The following is a 21,251-nucleotide window of genomic DNA, read 5'->3' as shown; positions in this document are numbered from 1 at the left end:
GACAGTTTGACACCTGTGGCAGAGCGACAGGCACTGAGCAGACTTCTGTCAATCATGGAGAATCCACTGCATCCACTGAACAGTATCATCTCCAGACAGAGGAGCAGCTTCAGCGACAGACTGCTGTCACTGTCCTGCTCCACTCACGGACTGACGAGATCGCTCCTCACCCACACTATGCGACTCTTCAATTCCACCCGGGGGGTAAACGTTAACATTATACAAAGTTACTCTGTTATACCTGCATTTTTATCACTCTTTAATTTAATGTTGTTTTTATCAGTATGTTTATCAGTTCATTCAGTATGTGAATTTCCCCTTGGCATTAATAAAGTATCTATCTATCTATCTATCTATCAGAAGTATGTACTGTAAATATTGTAAGGCTTTGAAGTTTAAGTCAAGAGAATTTCAAAAACGAAGTTTACCTCACATGCATTTATTGGTTACTTTGCAAAAAAAAATGACTAACTGCTGATGATGTGGATTGTTTTGTCTGTGCTGAAATTCCAAACAGAGAAACCTATCCTAAATTATGGTACAAAGTCATTAAACACATGTCTCACTGACGTCATTTAAAAGATTCAGCATATTGGGACTTGAAAGATTCCAAATATTGTTTTTACAGAAGTTCTGAAATAAAAGTGAAACTAATGAAATAGCGACAATTTAATGAAAAAAAAATCTTACAAGTGTGTATCTGGAAAACCAAACACAGGGGTTGGCGAGCGAAGTGAGCAGGGGGTGAAGCCCTCTAGTCTTTAAAAATAAAAGAAACTTTGTTTTGTTTACATGGAGCAGGGGTTTCTACAGTTTACCTCTCTTCCTTTGTTGATTGATTACTTTTTCTTTTTTTTGTTCCTTTAACTTTTATAGCCTTTTTCCCCATGTTGGAATTGTGTAGACCTCCAGCTTGAGTTAGGGGCCGAGCTGCTGTGGATTAGTGAGGTTTACACTTTTGGCTCAGACCTGTGTGGAAGTACACATCTAACTATTGATTCTGAAGCCCTTCTTTGAGCTTTGTGAGCAGACACAGAATCACAACATGCGATCCCTCGAGTTGTAATGTATTGTTTATGAAAGCTGTTTCAGCCATCAAAAGTCTACTTAAGCTCCTTTTTAATAACATGATATTGTGCAATGCTAGTAAAAAACAGGTTTTTGATGTTCTGTACCAATAAATAATACATGAATACATAACTGCATTATGTTACCATTGTCATGTTCAAAAGCCTTATTACTACACAAGTATTTAACAAACAAATCCTCTGATATCTCTACCTTTGAAAAAAATAAATAAACAAAAAACTAAAAATGCTCCATCTGTTAAAACAGTCCCTGAACACTCCTGAATGTTATACCATGAACACATTTTCTAACTTAGTGCTGCTTCACCTTTTGCTTTGTTTCCACTTATTTATCTTTATTTGCATTCTGTACTGCTATTGTTTTCTGTAATTTGCAAAGAATGCATTCCAAGTAAATTCTATAATTGTTACTGACTTTAGTCTTTTAGAATTTAATTAGTCTCAATGGTGGTTAAATTTTTAAAGAGTATCTTGTGGTTTGAACCTCAGTTTTTTAGATCTGGAGACAATAAATTACAAATGCAATTAAAAATAATTATCATTTGAACAGTACATAGTGTGTAGAAACTATTAAGTGCTTGAGTCCCACAGACAGGTGACAGCAGTTCAAACTGAATAGCTAAACACATATAATGATCATCATACCCCATCATATATTAAATGCAACATCAGATAATAGATACAAGGAATAATCAAGAAGTTGTCAGTAGGAGTGACTGTGCAGTAGCCGTACGACTTGTGAATCAAACGGTCCATGAATTGTACTGGTGTGAATGCTGGTCCTGTATCATTTACTGGAATGGAGGAAGGCGAAAAGTGGCCGTGGTGGACAGCAGATTTTTTAACAATACTGTCCATCTGTCTGAATCAGTGCTTGTTATACACAATATGTCGTGAGCTGATGAGATCTGTGATCCAGTAATATTCTGCACTGGCACCACCACATTCTCTGCAGCTTTAGTATGCTGAGCAGAGCAGTGTAGTATGAAGATGGACTCCACTAGCAGAGACCATAGGCAGAGACATCTGGGCTTTCTTCACAAGTATAAAAATACTGACTACGCATAGGTTTTATCTTGAAGAAGTGTTCAGGAAAGGCACTTTACTAATATAAGAAGAACATAGGGGGTTAGACAAGGTAATAAGATGGCTAAATTATTAGCCTTGGCTTACAAGTACATCTCACATACCTGCCACTGGAATCTTTTCAATTCAATAGCTTAAATCCCACACATCACAGTGTACTGAACCTGACACACTACACTTTAGTCTCACAGAGAGGAATACTTCAGCAGGGTCCAGAAGCTACTCCGTTTCTGGGCCAACCTCCTGCTTGGATTCACAGATAAGTCAGTGCACTGTAGGATCGCGACCCCCGAAAGGGCTAAACTTCAGAATACCTTAGCAAAGGCCAGGAGCCACTTCAAGAGCTGCATTCCTGGCAGGATACACAGATGTGCCACTCCGCTTCCAGGCAGCTACCTTTGAAAAGGCAGAAGAAATGCACTAACAGAGGCCAAGGGCGTGCTTGAAAAGCACTCGCTTGCTGAGTTACCGATATGGCAGCCCTGTGAAAGAATTTAACCTGAATGAGCACACCTCGTTATACTAACATTTATTAAAGTAATATCCAAACATTATTTCCATAGTAATTAATGCAGTTTATACATATATTGCGAGGGTATTTTGAGGTTTTGTATTGTGCAGATTCTCTTTTGAAAATTGTACTGTTTTGATTTATTTTGAAAACGTTTTTAATTTTCTGATGTGGTTCTTTGTTTATGCAACATGACCGTGATCATTGCATCGGTTATAGTATGGTGGTGGTTTTAACATGTCTTATCCCCTCAATGAGATGAAATTCTCCATGAACAATTCTAGCATTAGTTAGCTTTCAAAAAAGCAGACCCAAGGGTCAGGCTCTGTTTCAGTTTATTGAACTTGTTTCTGCCTTTGACTTTTGCATGTTGCCCTCATGTTTCATTTGCTTGATCATTTTGCCTCTTTCGGTATTGACCTGCTTCCTCTCTTTGGACATTTCTAAGATTACGTAGTCATCTTCTGGTTATTTTCCTTTCTCACAATAATCTTTGGACGTGCTGCCTTATTAAACTTTCAATCATTAGCTTTGGCTACAGCTTTTAGCTGTTGCAATCTTCGTCTTCTCAAGCCAGATGTGATGCATGCAAGAATAGGGACCGTACTATAGATGGTAACTCGTCTTCCTGTGGTAGTTGCATTTAAAATTCCTTCCATTATAGGGTGCTGTTGACGGCTGTTTTATTTTATTTTTTATTTATTTTTTTCCTTTTTATTAATTTTATTGCAATCCATATAAAGCAATCAAGTTTTTACAAAAAGAAGAATTGAGTTAAGAACAGATCGATCCCCACCCTTGAGAGAGAGAGCAAGCCAAACGGCGTTAAATTTAAGACCTGTAAACATACCTAAATTAATAAATTCTCTGTGCTTTATGAACTTATTTTAAAATATTACTGATTAGATCCTGCCATGTTTTGAAAAGAGTCTGTACGGATCCTCTGAGTATTTGATTTTTTCCAACTTCAAATAATATAACACATCAGTTTCCCACTGACTTAAAAGAGGAGAGTTTGGGTTCTTCCAGTTTATCAGAATAAGTCTGCATGCCAAGAGTGTAGTGAATGCAATCATAATTTGTTTGTCTTTTCTCCACTTTAAACCCCTCTGGAAGAACCCCAAACACAGCTGTGAATGGGTTAGGAGGGATTGTGAGTCCAAGGCTGTCTGAAAGGTAATTAAAAATTTTCGTCCAGAATGATGTTAATTTGGTGCAGGCCCAACGGCTGTTTTAGTTGGCGATATCAGTGAATGTTGTATAACTGACAAGTTCCTTTTGTCAGTGAAGTAGCATTCAGCTTCATCTTCTCACAAGCATATACACACGGGTTGGTTTTTCTGACCTTAAATGTATACATTCTTTAATCAATTTGCTTTCATTTTAAACTCTTCTGAAAAACACAGCATGAACTATGGGTGATGTGGCCTGCTGTTTCCTTTGTCAGAATACATACACTGTAGTATCAAAATACACTACGTTATCCACCTTTATTTATGTGTCTGTGTGTGTGTGTGTGTCCATCCAGTTGTCATATCTCTATAATTATAAAAGATGGAGCCTTACACACAATAACCCTGCTTTTACGAATCCCACACCAAATAACGGAGACGTACGCATTTCATAGTGCACTGCAAATGTTAACGCAGAGGTTCACATTGATTAATTAGATTTAAACACAGCTTAGACAGGTAACACAGCTATATCTAAATAATCCAAAATAAAATATATATCTATACTAATAAAAGGCAAAGCCCTCACTCACTCACTGACTCACTCACTCACTCATCACTAATTCTCCAACTTCCCGTGTGGGTGGAAGGCTGAAATTTGGCAGGTTCATTCCTTACAGCTTCCTTACAAAAGTTGGGCAGGTTTTATATCGAAATTCTACGCGTAATGGTCATAACTGGAAGCAGTTTTTCTCCATTTACTGTAATGGAGATGAGCTTCAACGCCGTGGGGGCGGAGTTTCTTGTGACATCATCACGCCTCCCACGTAATCACGCAGTACATAGAAAACCAGGAAGACCTCAAAAAAGCGCTCAGGAAAACATGCATTATATAATTGAGAAGGCAGCGAAACAATAAGAAGCGAAGCGAGTGACATGTACAACCATATTCACGAGTTCTGCTACTTCGGAAACAAAGCACGATGTAAACCTACACTTTAAATTAAGTTCATAGACAGGCTGCCGCTGGCGTTTGTAATTTAGTGCCTGCCCATATAAGGCCGTCCGTCAGTGGCAATCCAATAGCAAACTGCCACGGGTAAATATTCACGGGTGAAGGACTGTGCTTATGCAGAGGAAGATGAGATGGTCAGGGTGGTGTTTGACACAAACTCAGCGAAACTGCGAGAGAAAGTTTTAAGTGCCAGGACTAAGGTAACATTAAATACAGCCATGGACATAGCACGAGATGGCACCAGCACAGCTGGGAACCTTCGATGCATGTACACCGGCGGCTCACGTGAACTGGCGCAGTGCACAGATAAAAGCAACAGTTCCAAAGAGCTGAACAAAACCGAATTACACAATTGAAAAGGCAGCAAAAATATGAAGCGTCTGATACATACAAGCATATTCATAAATCCAGCTACTGCGGAAACAAAGCACACGTTGGAAAAAGTCAATGTCCCGCTAAAGGAAGACAGTGTAAAAACCCGTGCATGCAGTGTGTCAGGTCTCAGATAAAGAAGAAGACAAGCTGTTTATTGATGCAGTAAGAAACGAATCGATGAATGAAACCTGTCATCTTTACAGCGATTGACAAACACGGAATGTAACTTGAACACAACACATCCTACAAATACGAACCTGATTGAAAGAAATAATGATAATCAAATCCTTGATGACAGCAACACTCAGTAACACTCACAAAACAAATACTGTATATTGACAGTCATGTTACATTATTTTTAAAATGTTCCCTTTTCTTTTCTAGCTTTTTAACACACTACTTCTCCGCGATACGCTGGTATATATATATGTATATATATATATATCCCGCTCTACATACTCGAATAATGGATACTTTATTCGCCATCAATGATTGTTTTGGTAAAGCCATACTCAGTGTATTCATTAGATGAACGGTAAAAAGTAAGAGCGAGGGAGGATGACTAATTGAGGCATGCAGGCTGTAGTGCGGCGTCAACTCTATCTGAATTGCGCGATCACATTTGAAAAAATATATCTTTTCAAGTTCTATTTAGTCCATATGTGTCAAACTCAAGGGCGCGGGCCACATCCGCCCGTGTAATTATATCCGGCCCGAGATCATTTTATATACTGTATTATTGTTATTAATGGCCCGGGTATATGAAGCGCTGGTAACACAATAAACTACAGATCCCATAATGCAGCGCTTCAGCTGCCTTGCGAACTTACCGCTTACTAGAGTTATTGCGCACTGAGTTTGCACGGCGCTTTGGTGACTTTGAAGAACAAAAAAAGTCCGTCTACATGCGGCTCGAACCTTGTGCATGTTTGGTAGCACATATCTGTGTGAGAAGCTCTTCTCAGTGATAAAGACTAACAAAACAGCACACAGGAGTCGCCTCACTGATGAGCACCTGCAGTCCATCCTGAGAATCTCCACAACACAGAACCTCACACCAAACATAAACGAACCTGTGGCCAAAAAAGATGCCAAGCGTCCAGCTCTAAAATGACATATGAGCAAAGACAACTGAATGATTTGATTTGTTATTGCTGAAAGGAACACATTTTATTTATATTTCCAGGTTTTGTTATGCAGCATGTTCATATTTGAATTTGTATAATTTTGACAGGATATATTTTTATGGAGAGCAAAATCTTTTGGGATATTTAAAATCTAAGTTTATTTTTTATATAAAATTACATAAGAATAAAGAAATTTGAATGTTTATTCTTTTAACGTTTACTTAATTTCTTACTTGTATAATTTAGACAGGATATATTTTTATGGAGAGCAAAATATTATAAGTTGTTTAAGGTTTGAGTTGATTTATTCACAAATAATATTCCTGTCTGTTTTTACCATTCCTACCAAAGATATTTCTGTCGACTAAATAAAAATTCCTTCTATTTAAAATTTAAATAGAACTTGAACAAATACGATAGTTCATAATATCCACGCAGACTTGCACGTAAGAGCGGGAGTTATCCGTTTTAACAAGCAGCGTATTGCACTGATACGAAATAGCTGTGTGTGTATATATGTAGATATGTATGTATGTATATATGTGTGTGTGTGTAAATATATATGACAGCAACACTCATCACTCACAACAGTGACAAAACAATTACATTGACAATCATGTTACGTTATTTTCAAAATGTTTCCTTTTCTTTTTCATTGCTTCTTTAACACACTACTTCTCCGCTGCGAAGCGCGGGTATTTTGCTATGCTAAATATAATCAAGTCATATTTAGCAAAAAGCAATAAACACATTTTTTATTCACACTACAGAATGTATCACATCAAATATTTTGCTACCACAATATTTAGGTTCTTTCTAATCTTTCTAATAAATGAGATGTGCAGTCAAAGCTACATTAGAACTCTGTAACTTCAGGTAACAAAGCTACCACTCCACTTGGAAAGACATTCATGTAATATTTCTGACCGGGAAGCTTGTATTTCCCAAAGTATATGAATGTAGTATTATAATCCATGTGCATATTTCAAAAAATATGATTTACCCTGAAAGGAAAATATAGTTAACCATACCAACCTTTTTTTTTTTTTTTAAATTACGAAAGATTTGAAATTATTTCTTTGTTTTTGGCTAGCACCGGTACGAGAAGACCCACCCCAAATCATATACCTTTCAACTTGTCTTAATATCTAGTTATGCAAGGTTTTTTGGGGTTACCCCCCCCCTTATTTTTGTCCCTCTAGACTCCCCATAAAACCTCATTTTCAGGCTATTTTTGGACTATATCTTGCATTGAAAATTAAACCCTTATGGTAAAGAGTAAATCAATAGGTGACTTGAACAAAAATGATCAGCAGAACCTGAAGTTGTGCATGTCACATCAACGGACCCTAAGAGTTCACCCCCTAAATGAATACAAGGGGTCAAAGTTACGCCTTTCCATGACACCTAGTGGGTTTGCAATACAGGCTTATGGTTTGTCATTTTATGACATTTGCACGGTTTGCTAATCACATATATGATATTTTGGGTATTTGATTCTTTACTGGTGGTCCTAGCCCTCCACGAATCACTCCCAGAAGGATAAAAAAAAAAAATGACAAATTTCAAACATAAGACTATTTCAAGGTCACTGGTTATGAATATGATGTTATTTTTTATCCTTTACTAGTGGTCTATCCATCTATGGATTTCCATCAGAGCTTGACAAATTTCATTTACAATTGAGGATATTTAGACTTTAAAATTGGAGTCCTGTACATAATTTATTATTTCAAATTATCTGAAACAACTATTCTTGTTATGTACTTCTACCTCCTGAAGTAAATCATTACATTTCTTCTGAACACCCTAAATTGGGGGATTACGCTAATTTAGACTTTTTATATGTAATGAATAATTAAGAACTTAAAATGTATTACAAAATCTGCAAAAATTTTAGAAAGAAAATTGCATAAACCCAGAAACAGTAGGGTACTCATCTGCAACAGTTTTATAATTCTTAATTTTAGGTTTCAACAGAAGCAGCACAATCTTTTCTCCACAAACCCGTCCAACTGAATGTCCTTTAGTTGCAGTAAAGTGAAGTGAACCCCCACTGCACACAAGTTGCTAGGCAACCCCCTCTCCGTGATGTGCCGTCGCTGCTCTCTACAAATACAGAATCCCCTACAATCCTTGTAAAAATTCATGCAGGTGGGTGAGGCCCAGCTAGACACAACAGCATCCTGGGTCTCAAAAGCAAGGCCATGTTAACACTCGGGCATGTCAAATCTATCCTGGCACCACATCCCATATTCCACTTGCTGACAATGAAGGATAAAAGTAGCAGGAATAAAAAACACTTGAAGGAGACTGCCATGCAATCTGGAGTTACTTAAATAAAACAAACCTGACCTGAGATGGCAAAGTAAAGTGAGTGGAATGTACCAAAAATGCATAAAGCTTATGCTCTAAAGAGGCCTAATTCTGTATATTCAGTCAACAAACCAAACCTGTGGTCTTGGCTTTTCATGCCATATTTTAAATGGATCAACATTAATTAGGACTCTAAAGTGTTCTAGTCTAACGTGGGTCAGGACATAATATTTTATATATATATATATATATATATATATATATATATATATATATATATATATATATATACTGCTCAAAAGAATTAAAGGAACACTTTTAATCAGAGTATAGCATAAAGTCAATGAAACTTATGGGATATTAATCTGGTCAGTTAAGTAGCAGAGGGGTTGTTAATCAGTTTCAGCTGCTGTGGTGTTAATGAAATTAACAACAGATGCACTAGAGGGGCAACAATGAGATGACCCCAAAACAGGAATGGTTTAACAGGTGGAGGCCACTGACATTTTTCCCTCCTCATCTTTTCTGACTGTTTCTTCACTAGTTTTGCATTTGGCTACAGTCAGTGTCACTACTGGTAGCATGAGGCGATACCTGGACCCTACAGAGGTTGCACAGGTAGTCCAACTTCTCCAGGATGGCACATCAATACGTGTCATTGCCAGAAGGTTTGCTGTGTCTCCCTGCACAGTCTCAAGGGCATGGAGGAGATTCTAGGAGACAAGCAGTTACTCTAGGAGAGCTGGAGAGGGCCATAGAAGGTCCATAACCCATCAGCAGGACCAGTATCTGCTCCTTTGGGCAAGGAGGAACAGGATGAGCACTGCCAGAGCCCTACAAAATGACCTCCAGCAGGCCACTGGTGTGAATGTCTCTGACCAAACAACCAGAAAGACTTCATGAGGGTGACCCAAGGGCCCCATGTCCTCTAATGGGCCCTGAGCTCACTGCCCAGCAGCATGCAGCTCGATTGGCATTCGCCATAGAATACCAGAATTGGCAGATGCACCACTGGTGCCCTGTGCTTTTACAGATGAGAGCAGGTTCACCCTGAGCACGTGACAGAAGTGAAAGGGTCTGGAGAAGCCATGGAGAACATTATGCTGCCTGTAACATCATTCAGCATGAGCAGTTTGGTGGTGGGTTAATGATTGTCTGGGGAGGCATATCCATGGAGGGTCACACAGACCGCTACAGGCTTGACAAAGGCACCTTGGCTGCCATTAGGTATCAGGATGAAATCCTTGGACCCATTGTCAGACCCTATGCTGGTACAGTGGCTCCTGGTGCACGACAATTCCTGGCCTCATGTGGTGAGAGTATGCAGGCAGTTCCTGGAGGATGAAGGAATTGATACCATTGACTGGCCACCACACTTTCCTGACCTAAATCCAATAGAACACCTCTGGGACATTATGTTTTGGTCCATCCAATGCCACCAGGTTGCACCTCAGACTGTCCAGGAGCTCAGTGATGCCCTGGTCCAGATCTGGGAGGAGATCACACCCACAACACCATCTGTCATCTCATTAGAAGCATGCACCGATGTTGTCAGGCATGTATACAAGAACACAGGGGCCATACAAAGTGCTGCATACAATTTTGAGTTGCTGCAATTAAATTTTGGCAAAATGGACTAGCCTGCCACATAATTTTTCACTCTGATTTTTGGGGCGTCTTTGAATTCAGGGCTCTGTAGGTTGATCATTTTCATTTCCATCAAACGATGTGGCATCCTTTCGCTCCTAACACATTACCCAGTCTATATCAGTATAGATATCCAGGAGGATTTCTTTTTCCCATTGAGATCTGATGTGTTTTCAAAGTGTTCCTTTAATTTTTTGAGCAGTTTATATATATATATATATATATATATATATATATATATATATATATATATATACACAGTGGTGTGAAAAACTATTTGCCCCTTCTTGATTTCTTATTCTTTTGCATGTTTCTGATCATCAAACACATTTAACCATTAGTCAAATATAACACAAGTAAACACAAAATGCAGTTTTAAATGATGGTTTTATTATTTAGGAGAAAAAATCCAAACCTACATGACCCTGTGTGAAAAAGTAATTGCCCCTGAACCTAATAACTGGTTGGGCCACCCTTAGCAGCAATAACTGCAATCAAGCGTTTGCGATAACTTGCAATGAGTCTTTACAGCTCTGGAGGAATTTTGGCCCACTCATCTTTGCAGAATTGTTGTAATTCAGCTTTATTTGAGGGTTTTCTAGCATGAACCGCCTTTTTAAGGTCATGCCATAGCATCTCAATTGGATTCAGGTCAGGACTTTGACTAGGCCACTCCAAAGTCTTCATTTTGTTTTTCTTCAGCCATTCAGAGGTGGATTTGCTGGTGTGTTTTGGGTCATTGTCCTGTTGCAGCACCCAAGATCGCTTCAGCTTGAGTTGACGAACAGATGGCGGACATTCTCCTTCAGGATTTTTGGTAGACAGTAGAATTCATGGTTCCATCTATCACAGCAAGCCTTCCAGGTCCTGAAGCAGCAAAACAACCCCAGACCATCACACTACCACCACCATATTTTACTGTTGGTATGATGTTCTTTTTCTGAAATGCTGTGTTCCTTTTACAGCAGATGTAATGGGACATTTGCCTTCCAAAAAGTTCAACTTTTGTCTCATCAGTCCACAAGGTATTTTCCCAAAAGTCTTGGCAATCATTGAGATGTTTCTTAGCAAAATTGAGACGAGCCCTAATGTTCTTTTGCTTAACAGTGGTTTGCGTCTTGGAAATCTGCCATGCAGGCCGTTTTGCCCAGTCTCTTTCTTATGGTGGAGTCGTGAACACTGACCTTAATTGAGGCAAGTGAGGCCTGCAGTTCTTTAGACGTTGTCCTGGGGTCTTTTGTGACCTCTCGGATGAGTCGCCTCTGCGCTCTTGGGGTAATTTTGGTCGGCGGCCACTCCTGGGAAGGTTCACCACTGTTCCATGTTTTTGCCATTTGTGGATAATGGCTCTCACTGTGGTTCGCTGGAGTCCCAAAGCTTTAGAAATGGCTTTATAACCTTTACCAGACTGATAGATCTCAATTACTTCTGTTCTCATTTGTTCCTGAATTTCTTTGGATCTTGGCATGATGTCTAGCTTTTGAGGTGCTTTTGGTCTACTTCTCTGTGTCAGGCAGCTCCTATTGAAGTGATTTCTTGATTGAAACAGGTGTGGCAGTAATCACGCCTGGCTACGGAAATTGAACTCAGGTGTGATACACCACAGTTAGGTGATTTTTTAACAAGGGGCAATTACTTTTTCACACAGGGCCATGTAGGTTTGGATTTGTTTTCTCCCTAAATAATAAAAACCATCATTTAAAAACTGCATTTTGTGTTTACTTGTGTTATATTTGACTAATGGTTAAATGTGTTTGATGATCAGAAACATTTTGTGTGACAAACATGCAAAAGAATAAGAAATCAGGAAGGGGGCAAATAGTTTTTCACACCACTGTGTGTGTATATATATATATATTTTAAATGGATCAATATTAATTAGGACTCTCAGGTCTTCTAGTCTAACTTGGGTCAGGACATAATACATTCAGGTCAATAAAACAAGAAAAGCACAAGAAATGGAGCACCAGGTCGAGCAGGGCTGTAAAAGAGCTTCAAAGAGATCTGATGGACCAAGTAGCCCTTCACCAGGTTGGCTCAAATGCTTTTTGGGATTTCTTAAAATGTTGTTATCCACTTAGGACAGTGGATCAAAGGTAACCACACAAATGTTTGATGGTTTCAACAAGAGTCTTGAAAAGCCTTAATTCAACTGAAAACATCAATGTTAGACCACCACCAGGAGGCAGTGCCAATTTAGGACCCTTGCTAAATTCATTTAAATTAGGATGGGCAAAACCACCATAGGAAACAAAGAACAGCTAGCATTGTGCCATCCTTAAATCCAGAATCTGCTGAGCCAAGGATGGACCCCGTTCACCTTTCTTCTTTAGGTTCAGCAAGATGGAATGTGACAAGCGATTGGGCAGAGTACCCAGACCAGGAGAAATGTATTCTTAAAGAAACAAAAGCATGGGTTGATACTAAAAGAGAAACTGTTACAACCAATGTGCCAAAGCACAACAAAAAATCAAGGGGAGAAGAGCCAGAAGATTAAAACCCAAAGACATATTGTCGCCAAAATATCCACACACAACTGTTTACAAAATAAAAAGTAGAATTGCTGCAAGTCAATAACACTGAGTTTGCTTCCTGAACACCTTTGGGAGCATCTGATCGATTCTAGCCTGCTGATCCCAAAAATCCCCTTTAAAATTTCCTATCATATTGAGTTTTATTGCAATCACCCATTTTTGTTATTCTCACTCATAATGTGAGAATTCAGTATGCATACAGTACAACAACATCATCATCTGTGGTGCAGCTTGGATTTACCAGGGACTGTTGCTTCTTATGCAAATGGCACACCTGTATGTAGCACAACAGCCACTGGTTGACCAAGCAAAGATATTTTTGCTTCCTCTTCTTCAAATAAAATTAGGACCGATAAATTTTGTGAAAGCAATGACACCAACATTTGAGAGATGTTTTCCGTGAATAACTGATGCCAAGGTTAAGAGAGCATTTTCAATCATCCATGAATCAGACGCACCATCCAGGACAAGTCATTTGAAGACCTGTTAGTGGGGCCGAAGGAAGTCACATGGAAGGCATTCACAGATTTGTCGAGTATTTTCTTAGCAACTACAGACGCAATGTCCAACCCAGCTGGTTGACAACATGCTTCAGATACACAAAACCCATGATGTGTAAACATTCAATTAATGCATTGTCACACACATGCGGCATGGGAGTCAGCTTTAGAGTTCGGGTGATGGTAGTCTCCCTAACGAATCAGGAGGGTGGCACTGTTGTCTAAAGCCTTTTTTCTTCCTCCCTCTGCAGAATGGAAGATTAAGTGCCCATCCACCATGGACGTCACTTCCATTGTCCATCTTCCTATAAGACTGAAACACAGCCATCTAGAATTTAGGTTTGTTGTGGACACATGTCTAAAAGATATTCTGTCAATTTCTTTTGAAAACTGTTTATTCTTTTCCTGCAATAAAACTGGGTCACTGGATGGTGTGCTCAACTCTATCGCTGTTGTGTGTTCCCATTACAGCTTTCACACTTGGGACTTCATCAGTGCTAATTTGGGTGTAGTCAGCGACGAACCTGGAAAAAGCTTTTATCAGGATAGCGCAATGATGGAAAAGCAGTATCAGAACAAGTGGAATCTATCAATGCTTCCCCAACTATTGTTGAACACTAAAATGAGAAGAACCGATGTGGAGTACAAACAAAGCTCGGCAGTACAACATTTAGAGTCCAATTGAACTAATGCAGTGTGTCAGCATCAGTAAGCAATAAAAACATGCAAAATTCAGTATAAGTTAATTTCATGTTTCTCCAAATTCCAATACAATACTGTCAATCTGACATTATACTTATGTTCAGCTTGTCCATCATAATAACTAAACATTTTTCATGAAGTAAACGTATGGGGGGAAAATGTCTTGTTCAGTGCAATCTTAAGACATAAAATCACCAAATCTGAGACACAAAACCATTAACATCCAAAGGAGAACTGTTATAAGTCAATAATCAAAAGATGTCCACCACCAAAAGGGCATAATGAGAATGTTGAAGGATTTGATCCATAATCTTGGATGCTACACAGAATAAGACGTGGAGCTATAAAGCATATCATAATATTCTATTTTTTTTGTAATTACTAATACAAACTCCTATGTATTAATATTCCCTAATGTATAAAGTCCCAAAAAAATTGAGACAAAAAAAAATTACAATTAAAAATTAAAATCAGATTATAACAGTTGGGGTTGGCCATCCTATTTTGTCACGTAGGATGTCACATCCAGGTCAACAAATCATTCATCCATAAGTGTTTAAAGACTGCTTCGTTCATTGAGTTTAATCCAGGCCAACAAAGTAGTTCCTGGGGCCACAGCTTGTCCCTAACTATGCCTAGGTGGTCTGTGGGCTTCACAACTTGAAAAGATCACCGCTAGTGCTTGTGACGAAAAGCTTAGGGCCTGAGGAACATCTCATAAAGCAACCATCAAAGGGTTTCTGGCTCAAATACATCAAATCTTCATGAAATCCAGTTAAACACTTCTGTTCAAAATATTGTGTGGGAAGCATAACCAACCAGACTCTATGAAAATGCTGCAGGGAACAACAGAGTGGAGATGTAAATTCTGGAGAAGTGAAGAAGTGCCTTCTTGATGTGTATAAAGACTGCAGTGGTGGCAGAAGGAGATACATTATCAAAGTACCAGGGAATAAAACAAAAATAATGCATCACTGTACCTTTGACAAAAGGCACTTCTGACACATTTGAGTGCTCTGTGAGTGACATCAATATTGGACTATAGTAGTGATATACTTTCTGGGTTTGGCAGCTTGCATGCAGACAAACTAACAGAATTGCACTGCTGCAGACACAATCTCTCCCACTGCCCTGGGTTTCATACTCTTGTGCATGAGATGTTGTTTCAAGATATGTCTTCCTTGTCAAATGATTGACAAAATTTCTGTAGGCTTGTTAAAGCTTTCAAGTTAGCCATACAGTGAATTCAGTACTCAGACACCTTTACATTTTGCAGCCTGGTGCTAAATTTCATTTAATTTCTTTTCCCACATCAAGCAACTCAATGGCCTAGAATGGCAAAGCAAAACCAGATTTGTAGAAATTTTTGCAAATTTACTAAATAATAATAAAAAAAAACCCTGAAATGCCTTATTGACACCCTTTAGTCAGTACTTAAGGAAGCACCTTTGGCAGTAATTACAGCTTGAAGTCATCCTGGGTATGACAACATGCTTTGCTGGATCTGGATATTATCTGCCATTCATCTCTGCATATCCTCTCAAGGTCAGAGAGGTTGGATGGTGACTTTTGCTGGACAACTACAGGTGCTGGTCATAAAATTAGAATATCATGACAAAGTTGATTTATTTCGGTAATTCCATTCAAAAAGTGAAACTTGTATATTAGATTCATTCCACAGACTGATGTATTTCAAATGTTTATTTCTTTTAATTTTGATGATAATAACTGACAACTAATGAAAGTCCCAAATTCAGTATCTTGGAATATTAGAATATCAATTAAGACCAATGCAAAAAAAGGATTTTTAGAAATGTTGGCCAACTGAAAGGTATGAACATGAAAAGTATGAGCAGGTACAGCACTCAATATTTAGTTGGGGCTCCTTTGGCCTGGATTACTGCAGCAATGCGGCGTGGCATGGAGTCGATCAGTCTGTGGCACTGCTCAGGTGTTATGAGAGCCCATGTTGCTCTGATAGTGGCTTTCAGCTCTTCTGAATTGTTGGGTCTGGTGTATTGCATCTTCCAATTCACAATACCCCATAGATTTTCTATGGGGTTAAGGTCAGGCAAGTTTGCTGGCCAATCAAGAACAGGGATAACATGGTCCTTAAACCAGGTACTGGCAGCTTTTGCACTGTGTGCAGGTGCCAGGTCCTGTTGGAAAATGAAATCTGCATCTCCATAAAGTTCGTCAGCAGCAGGAAGTTCTCTAAAACTTCCTGGTGGACGGCTGCGTTGACCTTGGACCTCAGAAAACCACAATGGACCAACACCAGCAGATGACATGGCACCCCAAACCATCACTGACTGTGGAAACTTTACACTGGACCTCAAGCAACGTGGATTCTGTGCCTCTCCTCTCTTCCTCCAGACTCTGGGACCTTGATTTCCAAAGGAAATGCAAAATTTACTTTCATCAGAGAACATAACTTTGGACCACTCGGCAGCAGTCCAGTCAAGACGCTTCTGACGCTTTCTCTTGTTCAAGAGTTGCTTGACACAAGGAATGCGACAGCTGATACCCATGTCTTGCATACGTCTGTGTGTGGTGGTTCTTGAAGCACTGACTCCAGCTGCAGTCCACTCTTCATGAATCTCCGCCACAGTTTTGAATGGGTTTTGTTAAACAATCCTCTCCAGGGTGCGGTTATCCCTATTGCTTGTACACTTTTTTCTACGACATCTTGTCCTTCCCTTCGCCTCTCTATTAATGTGCTTGGACACAGAGCTCTGTGAACAGCCAGCCTCTTTAGCAATGACCTTTTGTGTCTTGCCCTCCTTGTGCAAGGTGTCAATGGCCGTCTTTTGGACAACTGTCAAGTCGGCAGTCTTCCCCATGATTGTGTAGCCTACAGAACTAGACTGAGAAACTATTTAAATGCTTTTGCAGGTGTTTTGAGTTAGTTAGCTGATTAGATTGTGGCACCAGGTGTCTTCAATATTGAACCTTTTCACAATATTCTAATTTTCCAAGATACTGAATTTGGGACTTTCATTAGTTGTCAGTTATAATCATCAAAATTAAAAGAAATAAACATTTGAAATACATCAGCCTGTGTGTAATGAATTAATCTAATATCCAAGTTTCATTTTTTGAATGGAATTACTGAAATAAATCAACTTTGTCATGATATTCTAATTTTATGACCGGCACCTGTACTTTCAGATCTCTCCAGAGATGTTCAATTGGGTTCAGGTCTGGGCTCTAGCTACGTAATCTCAGAGCTGTCCTTAAGCCACTCCAGTGTTTCCAATGATGAGTCACGGAATGAAAACTGGCAAATGCATCATCCAATCAGGTGCAACATATCAACAGCTTTAACTGGACAAACTAAACTGGCACTTAATATATTTCTGTTATCGAATTGCATGCAGCAGACTCTTTTCTGCTGGGCTATGTGATTGAGCCCTGTAAAGGAGCAACATACCAGTATGAGTACTTCGTGCTGGGGTAATAATGCAAGTATTAAAAAATAAATAGTGTTATGCTACTTGTTATTTCAAAAAGTAATCTGACTAAATAACATTTCTTTCTACAGGTTACATGTTGCACTGCACACTCAGCTCATTATGTCATGCATATAAATGTAATGATTTATGAAATACTGACATTTCAAAATAGGAAAAGGAATGATGCGATCATAATTTATCTTGTGGATGGCATTTTAGAAACTACTTTTCTGTGATTAACCAGATTATTAAAGCGCATGTGAACACATACGGCTGGCAATTCAAGATTCAGAGTGATGGACAACAGTTTTAATAAATAACGGAGGTGAAACTCTACTCAGTTACCTGAAATGGAGTAGAAAAAAAAAAAAAGGCAGGTGAGATTGTTGCATTCTTGGCGTCTTATGTTGAAAACAGGCTTAAGACCAGTGATCAAACAAAAATAAACGAAATAAAGAAGCAAGGAAGAAAACGTGTGAAGGAGAAGTACTACAAATTTTTTGACGGGAGGAAAGAGAAAAAAGAAAAAAAAACCCCACCACCACAAAACACATCAGGAAAGGGAGAGCTTATATCACCAGAAACTGTCAAAACAGAATAAATTACGGAACATGTAAGGGAGCTTTCTGAACCTCCCTCTGTCGTATTAAAGCCTTCATATTACAGGCCAGCACTGGCATTTGACTATTGAGGGTAAACATTCATTGCCATCGTTCACCGTAAGCTTAATGCACACATATTGCTCTGTCATATCAGTATGACTAAGAGCACGGCCAAGACCCGATTTCCAACTGACAATACTCGGCTCAGTTTATTGCTTTGTTGAAAAGGAAGGGGGCATCACTCATGTGTGAAACGAGTCAGAATTTCACCTTCAACAATTCTTCTGTAATAAAATTTGAAGGCGCATAAAGATAATTCCATACTCGCTTAGCACAAAATGACATGTTAGTTTTAAAAGGTTTGATAAAGTTACACTAGTACATTTCACTGTATTCTGATGTGATTTGTGTATTACAATCAAGTAAAAATTAGCATTACTGCTATCATTACAGCTAAAGTAGTACACACCACTCCTCTCTCACAATCAGTTCAAATAAATCTACAACACAGTTTATCATTATACATATTTACATTTATTAGCAATTATTTTCACGTCAAAATAATTAAAACAAAGAGAGGAGAAAAATAACCTCTCCAGCCAATATTTACAAAACATTCTAATAAATAATGAATATAAAAAAGAAAAAAGGAATAGTTCTTCCTGAATGTGTCTGCCATCAATTGTGATTCTGTTTGTTTCTACATTTCTGAAGAATTTTCTGTGGAGAAAGGAAAACGAGCAGTTAAAGACAAACTTTTAAAAAAGCCAAATCAACACTGGATGGATATTGTGAATAAGCAATATTTCAAACATTTTTGGGTCTATTTTTAATTAACTCCGGATTTATTTTTTTTTGCCAAGTAGCACAGTTACTTCTGACAGGTAGACAGTGCACTGCTCATAAAGGTATAAGCAAGCAGTGTGTTCTTTGGAGCATCGCAAGATGAACTGCAATCTCAAGAGCAAGTGAGAGGATCAAGCAACAGGTGTAGAACGAACACAAAGTGTGTGGAACAGAAGGCTAAATCTCAATGGAAAGGAACAAGACGGCCTACAACGTTCATAAATACTAAAGAAGCATAACTGTGTCCAAATATTGTCAATTTCAGAGCTACAACACGCATATGAAAGTGAAAGGGTCGGAGTAAAAAAAAATACACTGATATATGCAGCACTATCAAAGGTTATTACTGCTGCATAACATTTCAATAAATAAGACATACATATGTATATACACATATACATATATATATATATACACATATACATATATACATACATATACATATATACATACATATACATATATATATATACATATATACACATACATATACATATATATATACACATATATATACACATATACATACACACACACATACAGTAGAATATAAATCTGACAGATTATTCAGTAACTACTGTATACAGTGACGCAGGCATATACTACTACCTACTTGTTGAAACTCCTTTGCCTTCTGACGATTTTTAGCATAAGCTTCCTGCCGCATCTTCATGTCTCTCTTCTGTTTTACTTCACATAATTGATTATACAACCTAGAAATTGAGCACATTTCAGACATATTAGATATACATTAAGGACTCTTGCTCTTAAAATAACCTAATGAGCTCCCTAACCATGCCTAGGCTCAACTGATAAATAACAAGCAAATAGACAAGATATGCAATGCATTACCCAGAACCATAAAAATTATGTTCAGTTTTTAATCTGAAGCCTGCTGTACTTTAAAAATCAATTTACAAATGAGTCACTGATGTCAAAAATAGAAGAAAGCTTTTGTTTAATTATCCCTTAATAAGTAGTTTTTTCTTGAGAGTAATCTGCAACTAACTGAAAATGATCTATTACCTGCACATATTTTTAAAAAATACTTAGGGATTAAACAAAGTCTAAGTTTCCTAAACAAAAAAACATTTATAAATCGTTCTTACAAATCTGGACTTATAAAAAAAAAAAAAAATTTTTGACAAAACAAGCAAAGAAATGCACTAAAGCTTAGTTTTATTTCAAAGGACTTGTATTAACATGGTTTAATATGGAAACTAAGTGGACAATGGATTGGGGGTAACATCACAAACAAATTATCTGTGCTATCATTTCTACGTCTAAAACTCAGAATCTAGCATGCTTTTAACTCCTAAAGTATACTTACAAAAATATCCTTGGTTAATACTTAGGCATCCAGCTTAATAAAAAGATGAAGATTCTGTGTGCCTGTTTGTGTGTCCATTCAGTTGCTATGTCTCTATCATTCAAAAAGGTGGTGCATCACAAACATTAAAGCTGCTGTTACAAAGCCCATACAAAATGGTATACAACAGAGACATGTGCATTGCATGGTGTACTGGAAAGGTTAACACCACGTTCAGTGTTGATTATTTAGATTTCAACTACTCTTAAGATGGGTAGAACAGCTAGCAATATATACAATTACACCATTATTAATTATCCTGAAAGGCTAACATACTTTGTACCCACCTTTCAGTCCGCTCATACATTTCTGCCTCTGCAGCTTTTCTTTGCTCTGGAGTGTTCACTTTCACTTCACCAACCTTAGTGAACTTTCCAAGCTCAGCTTGCTTGACTGCTAAAGGGAGATGCAGTAATAGGGCATACTTTAGAAAAAGATTTACACCACTTCCTTGCAAATGAATTTATAACTGATATAATAGGAATATGAACAAACCCTTAATCCACCATACACATAAACATGACTCAGACACTTTTGCTTCAGTTCTAGGAGTGCAAACAAAAAGGTCCACATGCAACCCCACCCGTTATTTCTGCACAGAAACATTAACACTGATTTTGAATCTAAATGTTGGTGTGTATATATATATATATATATATATATATATATTTTATATATATAAAAATAATAGCAGGCGTACCCGGCATTGCCCGGGAATCTATAATCGTTGAATTTCCCAAATGAAAGAAACAGAACAAACAATTTTCTGATGGACAATTTAATGTCTCCCCACTCTGGATTCTGTCTGCTGTGGCATCTCAGACACCCTTGAAATAGATTTTCTTCTGGCATCTGAAGTGGACCTTCCAATTCTACGTCTTTTTTCAGTGGCATGGGTATATTGGG

At 38.1% G+C, this 21,251-nt stretch overlaps 1 protein-coding gene across 5 annotated transcripts in view; it reads right to left on the bottom strand.

Annotated features, from left to right (window-relative positions):
* Positions 1-18,675: 18,675 nt before the first annotated feature.
* cep295 (centrosomal protein 295) overlaps positions 18,676-21,251 on the bottom strand; it is a 124,863-nt gene continuing 122,287 nt past the window's right edge. For all 5 annotated transcript variants that reach the window (XM_039744138.1, XM_039744137.1, XM_039744139.1 and 2 more), the window contains exons 31-33: positions 20,633-20,741; positions 19,590-19,689; positions 18,676-18,850 (exon numbers count right to left, since the gene is read on the bottom strand). In XM_039744138.1, the coding sequence (XP_039600072.1) occupies positions 18,809-18,850; positions 19,590-19,689; positions 20,633-20,741 (251 nt within the window). In that variant the 3' untranslated portion in view covers positions 18,676-18,808. The remainder of the gene's footprint in view (positions 18,851-19,589; positions 19,690-20,632; positions 20,742-21,251) is intronic.

The sequence above is a fragment of the Polypterus senegalus genome, chromosome 2 (assembly GCF_016835505.1).
Source record: "Polypterus senegalus isolate Bchr_013 chromosome 2, ASM1683550v1, whole genome shotgun sequence".
Classification (NCBI taxonomy): domain Eukaryota; kingdom Metazoa; phylum Chordata; class Cladistia; order Polypteriformes; family Polypteridae; genus Polypterus; species Polypterus senegalus.
This window is presented reverse-complemented; position numbering and strand designations above follow the sequence as displayed.